Source organism: Budorcas taxicolor, chromosome 11 (assembly GCF_023091745.1).
Source record: "Budorcas taxicolor isolate Tak-1 chromosome 11, Takin1.1, whole genome shotgun sequence".
NCBI classification, from domain to species: Eukaryota; Metazoa; Chordata; class Mammalia; order Artiodactyla; family Bovidae; genus Budorcas; species Budorcas taxicolor.
The window spans coordinates 71,556,438-71,569,122 of record NC_068920.1 but is presented as its reverse complement, the minus strand read 5'-3'; the positions used below and the strand labels follow the sequence as shown (position 1 = coordinate 71,569,122).

Genomic DNA, 12,685 nt, shown 5'->3' with positions numbered 1-12,685 from the left:
GGATACAAATCTAAAAAACCTACCCCTGTCCTTACAGAGACCATAAGCTGTTTGGGAGGACAGATAAGTAAAGCAGCAATCACACTAATGGCATTCCTTCCTACTATGAGATGCTACCTTGGAGGCCCGAGTAACTCTCTACCTTTCCCATTCACAAAGCTTAGCAATGAACTAGTTCAGTAGACTGAGTAAGTTCATCTGAAGAACACGAGGTCTCTTTAGCTAGTCTAAGTGGCATCGATATGAGAACTCCCCTAGCCAAATCATTTCTCTGACCAACAAGGATCCATCTAGTACATACTGACTAGATGTTCTTCCCCCTCTCTCAGCCTCCCTATCAGTAATGCAAGAGCAGAGTCCTTCTCATGAGGCATATGCTGTTGCTTGTAGTGCGAAGTAGAACCCATTAGATTCCTTCATAAAATGATAGGAAGATGGTACTTTTGTGCACTGTGCTGACCTTTCTGCCTATAAGGCTTACTGAGGAAATGTACTTTACAATTTTATGGCTAATTTTTTTGTGTCTATGCCTCTAACACTACCTTTATCACTTATTAAATTCGTATACTATATATTTGGGTCAATTTCTGTATTTCTATCCTACTCAGCAGTTTATTCTTATGATACCATACAGTTTTAAATTAAGTATTTACTGCTCTACAGTATAAGCCAAGGCTCAGTAAAAGGAATATTTTCAAAAGAATTTAATCTTAAAATAACTGAAACATATATATATATGTAGCATATTTGTGAGAGATGGTATAAATATTGCAATAGCTGCTGTTTCTCTAAAGTAATGGTCTATTTAGCCATGTTTACAAATTATATTGAGAACCCATATGACAATTTGCCTTTCATAACAGAAAAATTTCTCCTAATAAGCTAGCATGCTTTGCTTAGTCAAAGCAAATAAATAATACATGTATGATATTTACACACACATACACACACCGTAGTTTCCTTTTCATCCTAAAGAAAACTCAAAACCAAGCCTCAATATTGTCCTCAGATTTAAGAAACAAATTCTGTATGTTCTTTAATGCAACATGAATCAAGTCACTGCCCTTTTAAATTTAATGTTCATCTTTTTAACTGAAATCAGGTGCAAAATATTTTAAAAGTATACATAATAGAAATAATTTTTATGGGAAGGAAGAAAAGTGTTTAAAAGTTAGATCTAATTCAAGGCTGACAATTGTGACCGAAAACTGAATTTTAGGAATAAAATTAAAAGTATTTCAATCATCAAGTTTATCTTCTCCTTCTCCATACTCTTAGAATCTATTTACTTTCACCATTCATCTAGGATGGTTCTTTCTTTTTAATTTAACATATATTATAAGCCTAGGACTAATCTAAGTCCTTGATTTCCCTAAACGTTTCCACATCTTTGAACAGAAGATTAAAAATTCTATCTATAGATCTGTGAAGACTGAATGTTTTGTTTAGTAAATTGCCCATTGTCATACAGCTAGCAAATGGCAAATCTAGGAGTCTAACCCAAACTGCAAAGTCTATTCTGTTAATTATCATATTATTGAACAGTAAACTTAAATGCCTACTATCCTCTTCAGATTCTAACATTGTACGATCTAGCATAAGCTACTCGGATTGGTTCCAACTTCAAGAATCCCTGTTTTACAGGTCCATATTCCCCCACCCTACCCTAAGGCCATCTGTATTATCAAAGAGTAAGGAGCAAGAAATTGCACAAATACATAAATACCAAAATCAAGAAGAAAAGAGAATAAAAGTAAATCCAGGAACACCAAACCAAGTGAGCATCAACTTCTTTGACTCCAAAGGCCATATTCTGTGGAAGTTTTGCAGAGCACCCAGCACAAAAGAGGTTTCAGTGGCAATACTGCTTTTACTTGGCAGGCATTACATGGCCTATATGAACTCAGCTGGTAGTACCATGCCTGATCTAAATCAAAAGATGTTCTACACAATAAATAAAACAGCTCATTTTGCTGTAGCCGAGATCTAACCAAAGAAAGTCAAAGGCTGAAAGAATTGTGTGAATGAGTGTGCTCAGTCGCGTAGTCATGTCCAATTATTTGAGACCCCATGGACTGCAGCCTGCCGGGCTCCTCTGTCCATGGGATTCCCCAGGCAAGAATACTGGAGTGGGTTGCCATTTCCTTCTCCAGGGGATCTTTCCTACCCAGGGATTGAACTCATGTCTCCTGCATTACAGGTGGATTCTTTGCCACTGGGCCACTTCGGAAGACCACGGAAAGAGCCATGGTGAAAACTAATCTTACCCAAGGATCGGTTTCTTTAGAACTAGTTACTAAAGGAAGAATGCCTGGGAGCCTTCAATTTCTTTTATGAGCAACCAGTTCCTTTTCTAAGCATCAGTTATATAACCCAGATAATTTGGCAAAGCCAAGTTAGAATTTTAAAAGTAAATAAATTCTTCCTTTTGTTAAAGGACTTCACATAGAAACATCAACCTAGCCAAGAATGTTTATGTTACAAATGTTATTTAGTCCCACAAAGCCTGAGGCAAACTAATCAAAATAACAAATACAGAACTTTCCTCCTGCACAAATCAATTCCATAACAAGTGAATTACAGAAATCAATTTCATAAAGAAAACTAAAAAACAGCATACAATTAACAAAGAACTACTTTAGACATTTTTTATAAAATCAGGTCAAGCTAAATAGATTATTCCAAAATAAGATGTACACAGTATTCTGGAAGCACACTGTAAGAATATCAACATAGAAAATGGGATAGGACAAAAGGGAAGGTTTTTCTACTTGCTTTAAAGATGGCTCTACTTCTTGTAGCAGAGCTCACAGGAGGGTCCATTAAATGCTTTCAATCCAACTCATGTTAAGAGATATACAGGAAGATGAACGTGGGGTTTTTGGTTTTGCTTTTTTAATAAAACTACTTAACTTAAAATTCAAAAGAACAATAAACAGTAGAATGAACAATTTTAAAATTCCTCCTCAGATTCCAGTATATGATTGAACGTCTATTCTAGGTTTTGTTGCAGGAAAGGGAAACTCTTCCAGGGCCCAAGATTGGGCTCTTGTCTAATACTCAGAAGTGAACTGTCCAAGGAGACACACGTGCTAACAAAGCAAGAGACTTTATTGGGAAGGGGAAACAAGGAAGAGAGCAGGAAGGTAAAGGAACCCAGGAGAACTGCTCTGCCACATGGTTCACAGCCTCAGGTTTTATGGCGATCAGATTACTTTCCAGGTTGTCTTTGGCCAGTCAGTCTGACTCAGAGTCCTTCCTGGTGGTGCACACCTTGTGCCAAGATGGATGCCAGTGAGAAGGATTTCTGGGAGGTAGTAGGACACGTAACATTTCCTTTTGACCTTTCCCAAACTCTTCCAGTTGGTGGTGGCTTATTAAGTCCGTGTTCCTTACCAGGACTTCCTATTGTAAAATAACTCATGCAAATGGTTACTACAGAGCCTGGCCAGGGTGGGCAGTTTAGTCAGTGTGCTTTCCCTAATAGTTTCATACTTATCAGTTCAGTTCAGTCACTCAGTCATGTCCAACTCTTTGCGACCCCATGAATCGCAGTACGCCAGGCCTCCCTGTCCATCACCAACTCCTGGAGTTTACTCAAACTCATGTCCATTGAGTCAGTGATACCATCTAGCCATCTCATCCTCTGTCGTCCCCTTCTCCTCCTGCCCCCAATCCCTCCCAGCATCAGAGTCTTTTCCAATGAGTCAACTCTTCGCATGAGATGGCCAAAATACTGGGGTTTCAGCTTTAGCATCAGTCCTTCCAATGAACACCCAGGACTGATCTCCTTCAGAATGGACTGGTTGGATCTCCCTGCAGTCCAAGGGACTCTCATGAGTCCTTCAACACCACAGTTCAAAAGCATCAATTCTTCGGCACTCAGCTTTCTTCACAGTCCAACTCTCATATCCATACTTATACATTCTCTTGATTTTCTACAGCTCCCCAGATATATTGCAAGACAACCGAAAGACTCAGAGACTTCTGCTGCTGCTGCTAAGTTGCTTCAGTCGTGTCCAAATCTGTGTGACCCCATAGATGGCAGCCCACCAGGCTCCCCATCCCTGGGATTCTCTAGGCAAGAACACTGGAGTGGGTTGCCATTTCCTTCTCCAATGCAGGAAAGTGAAAAGTCAAAGTGAAGTCGCTCAGTCATGTCTGACTCTTAGCGATCCCATGGACTGTAGCCCTCCAGGCTCCTCCATCCATGGGATTGTCCAGGCAAGGGTACTGGAGTGGGGTGCCATTGCCTTCTCCACAGAGACTTCTAGCTTAACACAGTTTAACCAGACAGACTATACCATTGTTTCCTAGATCCAAAGGCAAAATTAAAATGTACAGTTCAGTAAAAAGTAATTCTATTCAAGACCAAATTAAGAGTATATTAATTTTCTATTACTGTGTAATATACTCAGAGAAGGCAATGGCACCCCACTCCAGTACTCTTGCCTGGAAAATCCATGGACGGAGGAGCTTGGTGGGCTGCAGTCCATGGGGTCGCTAAGAGTTGGACACGACTGAGCGACTTCACTTTCACTTTTCACTTTCATGCATTGGAGAAGGAAATGGCAACCCACTCTAGTACTCTTGCCTGGAGAGTCCCAGAAACGGGGGAGCCTGGTGGGCTGCCGTCTATGGGGTCGCACAGAGTCGGACACGACTGAAGTGACTTAGCAGCAGCAGCAGTAGTGTAATATACTATTATAAACTTAGTGACTTAAAAGTACACAAAAATATTCTCTGAGTTTCCATAGATCAGAAGTTAAGCAGGTTTGTGCTGAGTCTTCTGTTCAAGGTCTCACCAGACTGAAATCATGATGTCAGTCAGGCCTGTGGTTTCATTTGAAGCTCAGGGTCTTCTAAGTTTACTCATACTGTTGCCAGAACTCAGTTCCTTGTGGTTGTAGAACTCAGGTCCCCATTTTCGTGCTGGCTGGTGGCTGGGACTAGCTCTCAGCAACTCATGGCGGCCTACAATTTCCTGCCACATGGCCCTCTCGAAAACATAGCAATCTGTTTCTTCAAGATAACAGTTAAGCATCAGATGCAGTTTTTAATCTCTCTAACTTCTGTATCTAACCTCTCAGTCAACTTCAGCTGCTCAATTGTGTCCAACTCTTTGTGACCCCATGGACTGCAGTACGCCAGGCTTCCCTGTCCATCTCCAACACCCAGGGCTTGCTCAAACTCATGTCCATTAAGTTGATGATGCCGTCCAATCATCTCATCCTCTGTCATCCCCTTCTCTTCCTGCCTTTGATCTTTCTCAGCATCAGGGCCTTTTCCAGTGAGCGAGTTCTTTATACCAGGTAGTCGAAGTATTGGAGCTTCAGAATCAGCATCAGTCCTTCCGATGAATATACAGGACTGATTTCCTTTAGGATTGACTGGTTTGCTCTTCTTACAGTCCAAGGGACACTCAAAAGTCTCCTCCAACACTACAGTTCAAAAGCATGAACTCTTTGGCGCTCAGCTTTCTTTATGGTCCAACTCTCACATCCACACATGACTACTGGAAAAACCACAGCTTTGACTATATGGACGTTTGACTGTACCTCTAGATCTTCTTTTAAAGGTACTCACCTTATACACTAGGTTCACACACTTAAGGGAGAATATTTTACAGGGTGTACAGACCAGGTGGCAGGAATCCTGGGGACTATCTCAGAATTTTGCCTGCCACATGAAACCAAAGCACAGATCTTCCTACAGATAAAGCTTTATCCAGAAACAATATAATACTTGGAATACAAAAAAATGAACAAAACTACATATCCCTCAAACAGCATTTTTTCATCATCCTAAAATAGTAATTTTTGCATCATATATCTTGACAAAATTGAATAAACACTTTGAGATTATAACCTCAGATAAAAGTCTGGAGCCTATTTTGCTCATTAAACCCCAATTTGGTGGAGTCCTTCTGGTGGCTTAAATGGTATATCCCAAAGAGAAGCCAGTCTACCAACTGCCTCCAACATTTCATTTTACAAAGGACAAAGTTCAACCATGGATCAATGTAGCAACTCAGGATAGGGTAAGTAGAATAAGAAAAAGGGAGATGTCCATGAACAAAATGCATAATGTACTATATAACTGCTAGAAGCACCTAGATCAACTATCAAAATTGATACTTTCAAATCTGTTTTCTTGTATGATTCTAAAGAAGGCCACTTAAATTTTTCTTTAAAGGACAAGAACATATTTTTAAGACCAAAACTGCAGTTGTTGAACTAAAAATGATGATTAGTGGCACAGACAATGCTAAAAACTGGATCAGTAAATTATAAGGCAAACATACAGGGGAGAAACGTTAAAGAGATGAAACTGTGAAGAAAAAAGGAAAAAAACCATGGAGATATGTATTTTTCTAGGCTATGTAATAGTAGGTTGTAGCAGAGTAGCTAGCTATTCACCAAAACTATTTCCTCTTTCTCCCAGTCACACAGATAAACTGTATTTCCAATCCTCACTTGCAGTGTGTGAGCTTCAGCCAATGTAATGTTGGCAGCAGTCATATGTATCACTTACAAGTTGTTCAATGAAAAAAAAAAACAAACAAACAGTCCCTAATGCTCTTACTCATTTCCCTACTGCTATAACACTGAAAGTCACGCGAAGTCATAGAGCCACAAGTCCTAGATCCCTTCATAGTCACTTACAGAAGAGCTACCCCACCAGGAATACCCATTGAAGAATTCACCTAAGCAAAAAAACAAAATTTCTAGGGTGAGATTTTAGAGCTTAACTATTATAAGAGGTAGCATTATTTAAAGAAACAAGCACTAGAGTTGGAAGAATGGTGTTGATAACAAAAAATAACAAAAAAGCCTAAAATAAATGGCATCAGTTTAGAGGTCAGACAGTAGGCAGTAAGAATATATATACAGCAAGTCAAAAGCCTGAAGAGCCCTATGATATTGTGGCAAACAAACAACGAAAAAAAAACCTGGTAAAACGAGAACCAGTAATAAATGAAAAGGCATACCACATGGCTACTGGGCCTGTAGCTCTATAAGTGAATGTAGAGAGTTATACTGTATATTGGCATTTACTTTCTGCTTTTAGCAAGGTTTTACACAAAAGAGATGAGCACAGAATTTCCCAATTTGCAAACTAAAATTTGGGCCATATTTCTGAGCCCAGAAACTTGGGCCTCAGAGACTCAGAAAGCTGAACACATACAGATCCCGAACAGTAAAAGAAAAAGAAAGTAAAAGTTTGAGCAATTAAGTCCAAAGAAAAACTTGTTGAACTTAATTTTGAGGCAAAAATCAGACTCAGGTATGGTTTTCTTACTCACTATTTCATATGGCCGCCAAGTAGGGCCATTAAAATAAGAAAAAAGACATGAGGCAAGAGTTATTCTCCCCTAATTCCACTACCTCTCCAAACAGGGAAGAAGAAAAAAAACTATTCCTGAAAATTAGATTTAGAAAAGAACACTGGGTACACTATCTAAACAGAACCTACTGGAAACAAAGAGATCAGAGGTCTACTAAGTTTTGAGGTAACTATACTGCTAAAACCCCACAAATTTGGACTAAATAAATCTTTGTTCAGAACATTAAAACAAACGTTGGGCTCCTAAACTTGTAGAGCAGAAAGCAGGCACTGAAAGATACATTAGATATATAAATGTGGTTGCAGATGTAAGTCTAGCTGTATATGTATACCTACAGAGAGAAAAATAAGTATTCAAATGAATGTAAGTTCCCCAGCACACACTTCAGAAATGTACACAGGAAAAAAAAAATAGGGAAAGAAAAACTAAGATGCAGCAGAGGAGTTCTTTCCAGAGAGTCAACATCTAAGCAAGGAAGTTCTCCTATTACTAATTCAGAAAGATTTGCCAGTGATGACCCAAAAAGATTAGATGATTTGATATGAAACAGGGAATACTGTACATCTCCTGTTCTTCCCATTTCTAAATGGAAGTTTTTTGTTGTAGCTATTCTGTTCTAGCTTCTCCATGGTCATCAGCCCACTGAAGAGCCACATCTGGATCTGAAGGAGAGTACTGAACATCCTTGGAAAATACCATTCTTTGAGATGGATGTAGTAACTAGATGGGATATTAGGTTGTATTCCTTAGGGAAGGGACAGAAATGTTCTATGGATGAAAGGAAGAATGAAGTCATATTTGATGAGAAAAGAGTAGACTGTGCTAGAGACTAGCTACTATTCACCAAAACTGTGTTCTTCTCTTAGAGTGAAACTATACTTCCCAGTCTCCCTTGCAGGTTGGTATGGCCATGTTTTTAAGTTCTGGCCAATGAAATCAGTGTAGTAGTGACGATGTGTCACCCCCATGCCTAGCCCAAAAACCCTACCACAGAGTCTTCCCTGGTGCTCTAGTGGTTAACACTCTGTACTTCCAGTGCAACGGATGAGCGTTTGATCCCTGGTCAGGGAACTAAGATTCCACATGCCACAGGGAACAGCCAAAGTAACAAACAAAAAGATAAATAAATAATAGAATGTGTGCTAAGAACAAAATAAACAAGCTTCTTTAAAAAAAAAAAAACCTACCACACCCAATACTCTTTGGTCTTTCCCCTTCTGCAGCAATCTTCAAAACCATATTAAAAATGACAGAGCCATATAATGGAGACATTTCTTAAATCTCCATTGCAAAGAAAACCATTACAAATCAGAAACATCATTTTGGACTTGACATAGAGAGAAATAAACCATAACCTCTCCCTTTTATCCAACATCCATGAATTCAAACAAGTATTTATTGAACACCTACATGTACAAAGGATGTGGGTATGTGGTAGTTTCTCTCCCTCCCACTTTCCTTACTTTTTAGGGACTACAGAAGATTCTAAAATGTGTAAGATATCCTTACTAAAGGATCTTATAGCATAAGATAGTAATACATGCAATAAGAGCTATACTTGAGATGAAAAATATTATAGGAGGAATAAAGGGTTATCAATTAATTAAAAAGTCCTGAGTTCACAAAACAGTTCATCACTATTTCATTAAATGACAAAAATACAGCCAACAGCTAACATTTTATACAGACTGAATAACACAGCAGATAAATTCATCTCAATCTAATCTGAATTCTATACTACAAGATCTGACCTTTATAAACTGAACTTGAGCAAATCACTTCCCTGCCCTAGGCCATAATTTCTTCAGATAATTAGGGGGAGAGACAGATAATCTCATTAAATGAAATAATAATACTCTTCATGGAATCTTCTCTTTTACTTCAAAACCAAAGTAATTTCTCAAGCAAAGGCCTTGAAAAAGCAACTCTATTCTCCAATATTTTGAAAGGTTAGTAAAAAATTTTCAACCACAATAAAGACTTGCCTTACAAGATACTTTCATTCCTGTACTCAAAATATACACAGCAAAGCAAAAGTATATTTCCAATGATTAAATTTTTTCTATATCACTAAAAAATAAATAAAAAGACATGATATGATTATTTCCATCAAAGTTTATCATCAACTAGTTGTAAACTTTCTACTTTGCAAAGTAGAATAATAAAAAAATTTAAAGGAGAAAGGGGAAAAGAATATCTGTATTCTCTTAGGAAAGGGATTTCCAACAGGCAGGTCTCTTTTACAGAATCAAATACCTAAAAAAATAGCTGAGACTGAAAATCTGACCCAAAATATGACCTGCTCCCTCCTTTCTCACAGAATGATATGAACTACAAATGACTTATTCAAGAACACAGTTGTTTATACAACCAAAAAAGACTTCCCATAAAAAAATTAATCTACTACTTATTATTGTAGGTTACATCAAGGTATCCTGAGAAATTTTAATAAAATCAGCATGACTTAAGTTTCAAAAGAGCAAATAATACTGCAAATTACTACTGTTCTTTATTCAGAACAACAAAGTACTTCTGGATGTTCTGTGTGACTTTCATAAATTAGAGATGAAGATACTAAAAGAAAAAAATCTAAATACTTTGTTAGTTTTTAATGAGCTATAAGCGAATTCCTTTCTATGATCATAAATCACAGCATTTCCAACAGGCCTTTTTTCATCAATACCCACTGATATCCAAAATAACAATTACAGAAATACTCATATATAACATTTTGCTTACACAGTAAATAATCAATCAGAAGTATATGCAGCACAATTTAGCTCATTAACTAGAAGTAGTACTTTTTAAAACCTGGGGCTTTGAATCATACCCAAAGTCAAGAAAAGTATTCAAAAAATAAAAAAAGCTTTTCAAAACAACAGTATAAACCATAACAGCCAACTAATGTTTCCTGAGCATTCACAGAGCAAAACAATATACTGGTAAATGATTCACTACTCTGTTAAGAAAATAAAAAATATTTTAAAACCACATGTTGCCATAAAGATGAAGGACTTCCCTAAAATGACAAAATACAATTAAGACACTTAGCAAAAAGAAACCTGTGTAACAGAATACTTGCAAAGTCATTGGCCAGCCTATCATAAACCCCAGACCTACTTGCTTCATGGCAGTCTCTCCAATTTTGTCTGAATGTTTGCGGATACTCTCCAGAAAGTCTTTGAGATCGGACATAGACACATCCTTAATTTCTTCTCGAAGCTTGGGGATATTGTCCACCATCACCTTGCAGAATCGATAGTGGCTGACTTGAGGAAGATAGGTATGCTCTAGATGCTCCAGAGTTTTCAGTGCAGGATAATGCCTATAAAAGGAATTGCATCACCTTTAGCTCAATTCAGTCTTCTTTAGGGCCACAGATATATTCCTCAGGGAAAATTTCTAGCCTGAATTAGTTTTCACTTATATTAAGACAAATGCAGGACTGATTCAATAAAAACATCAATGGAAAAATAAATATCAAATTATTAAAAACTAATATATGTATTATAGGACTTAATAAATTATAATCAAAAAAGATTTTATCTCAAGAATACAGAAAACATAGAAAATCCACCAATGAAATTCATTACATAAAGAATAAAGGCCACAGCTAGGAGATTAAAAAAGAGAGAGAGTGAAAATAAAGAGAAATACAAAATGATCCTATCAGTGCCATCCTATTGTCTGACGCAGGATACAGCATGCTTGGGGCTGGTGCATGGGGATGACCCACAGAGATGTTATGGGGAGGGAGGTGGGAGGGGGGTTCATGTTTGGGAACACATGTAAGAATTAAAGATTTTAAAATTAAAAAAAAAAAAAAAAAAAAAAAAATCATCCTATAAAATAAAATACCCAAGGACAGACTTTCAACTGTGGCACATAGAAGAACTTAGCAAATCTTTTACCAAAAAGCAAATATAACCTGGACAAAACTTTGCAAACAGCTATTTCAGACTCCGGAAATTAGAAAGGACTCTAGAAAGTAGAACAATTGCTTGAGAAGGGTTTATTCATGAAAACTGATAAACAGAAAGGGACTTAATGGTGTTCTTGCCTGGGGCTACCTCCATCATCCTCTTCACCTTCCCTCATCACATCACTGGTTATAACTTGTCAGGAAAATGAGCAACTTCTCTGCCATTAGGGGATGACATAATTTGGAGCAGAGGATGAAAATCCTATACTGACTAGCGCTGTTAGGAAAAGTAGCAAACTCAGTTACAAAAAGGAGGTGGGAACTTCCAAATCTACTGGCCCGATATTCATCTTGTTTGGGACAAAGTGCAGACTAGAGGACTAATCAAAAACTTAACAAGGAAGTCAGAAATAAGAGACCCACAGAATAACCTGATCAGTTCAGTTCAGTTCAGTTCAGTTGCTCAGTCTTATCCAACTCTTTGCGACCCCATGAGCCATAGCATGCTAGGCCTCCCTGTCCAACACCAACTCCTGGAGTTTACCCAAACTCATGTCCATTGAAGAGAAGGCAATGGCACCCTACTCCAGTACTCTTGCCTGGAAAATCCCATGGATGGAGGAGTCTGATAGGCTGCAGACCATGGGGTCGCTAAGAATAAAACACGACTGAGTGACTTCACTTTCACTTTTCACGCATTGGAGAAGGAAATGGCAACCCACTCCAGTGTTCTTGCCTAGAGAATCCCAGGGATGGGGGAGCCTGGTGGGCTGCCATCTATGGGGTCACACAGAGTTGGACATGACTGAAGTAACTTAGCAGCAGCAGCAGCAGCATGTCCATTGAGTTGGTGATGCATTCCAACCATCTCATCCTCTGTTGTCCCCTTCTCCTCCTGCCCTCAATCTTTCCCAGCATCAGGGTCTTTTTATATGAGTCAGCTCTTCGCATCAGGTGGCCAAAATATTGGAGCTTCAGCTTCAACATCAGTCCTTCCAATGAACACCCAGGACTGATCTCCTTTAGGATGGAGTAGTGTGATCTCCTTGCAGTCCAAGGGACTCTCAAGAGTCTTCTCCAACACCACAGTTCAAAAGCATCAATTCTTTGGTGCTCAGCTTTCTTTACAGTCCAACTCTCACATCCATACATGACCACAGGAAAAACCATAGCCTTGACTAGACAGACGTTTGTTGACAAAGTAATGTCTCTGCTTTTTAATATGCTATCTAGGTTGGTCATAACTTTCCTTCCAAGGAGTAAGAGTCTTTTAATTTCATGGCTGCAGTCACCATCTGCAGTGATTTTAGAGCCCCCAAAATAAAGTCAGCCACTGTTTCCCCATCTATTTGCCATGAAGTGACAGGACCGGATGCCATGACCTTAGTTTTCCGAATGTTGAGCTTTAAGTCAAC

The 12,685-nt window shown here is 38.4% G+C and overlaps 1 protein-coding gene across 1 annotated transcript in view; it reads right to left on the bottom strand.

Moving 5' to 3' along the window:
* Positions 1-12,685, bottom strand: part of EXOC6B (exocyst complex component 6B) — a 707,283-nt gene that overhangs the window by 577,793 nt on the left and 116,805 nt on the right. Inside the window, exon 6 of the mRNA XM_052647541.1 lies at positions 10,469-10,673. Coding sequence (XP_052503501.1) covers positions 10,469-10,673 — 205 coding nt within the window. The remainder of the gene's footprint in view (positions 1-10,468; positions 10,674-12,685) is intronic.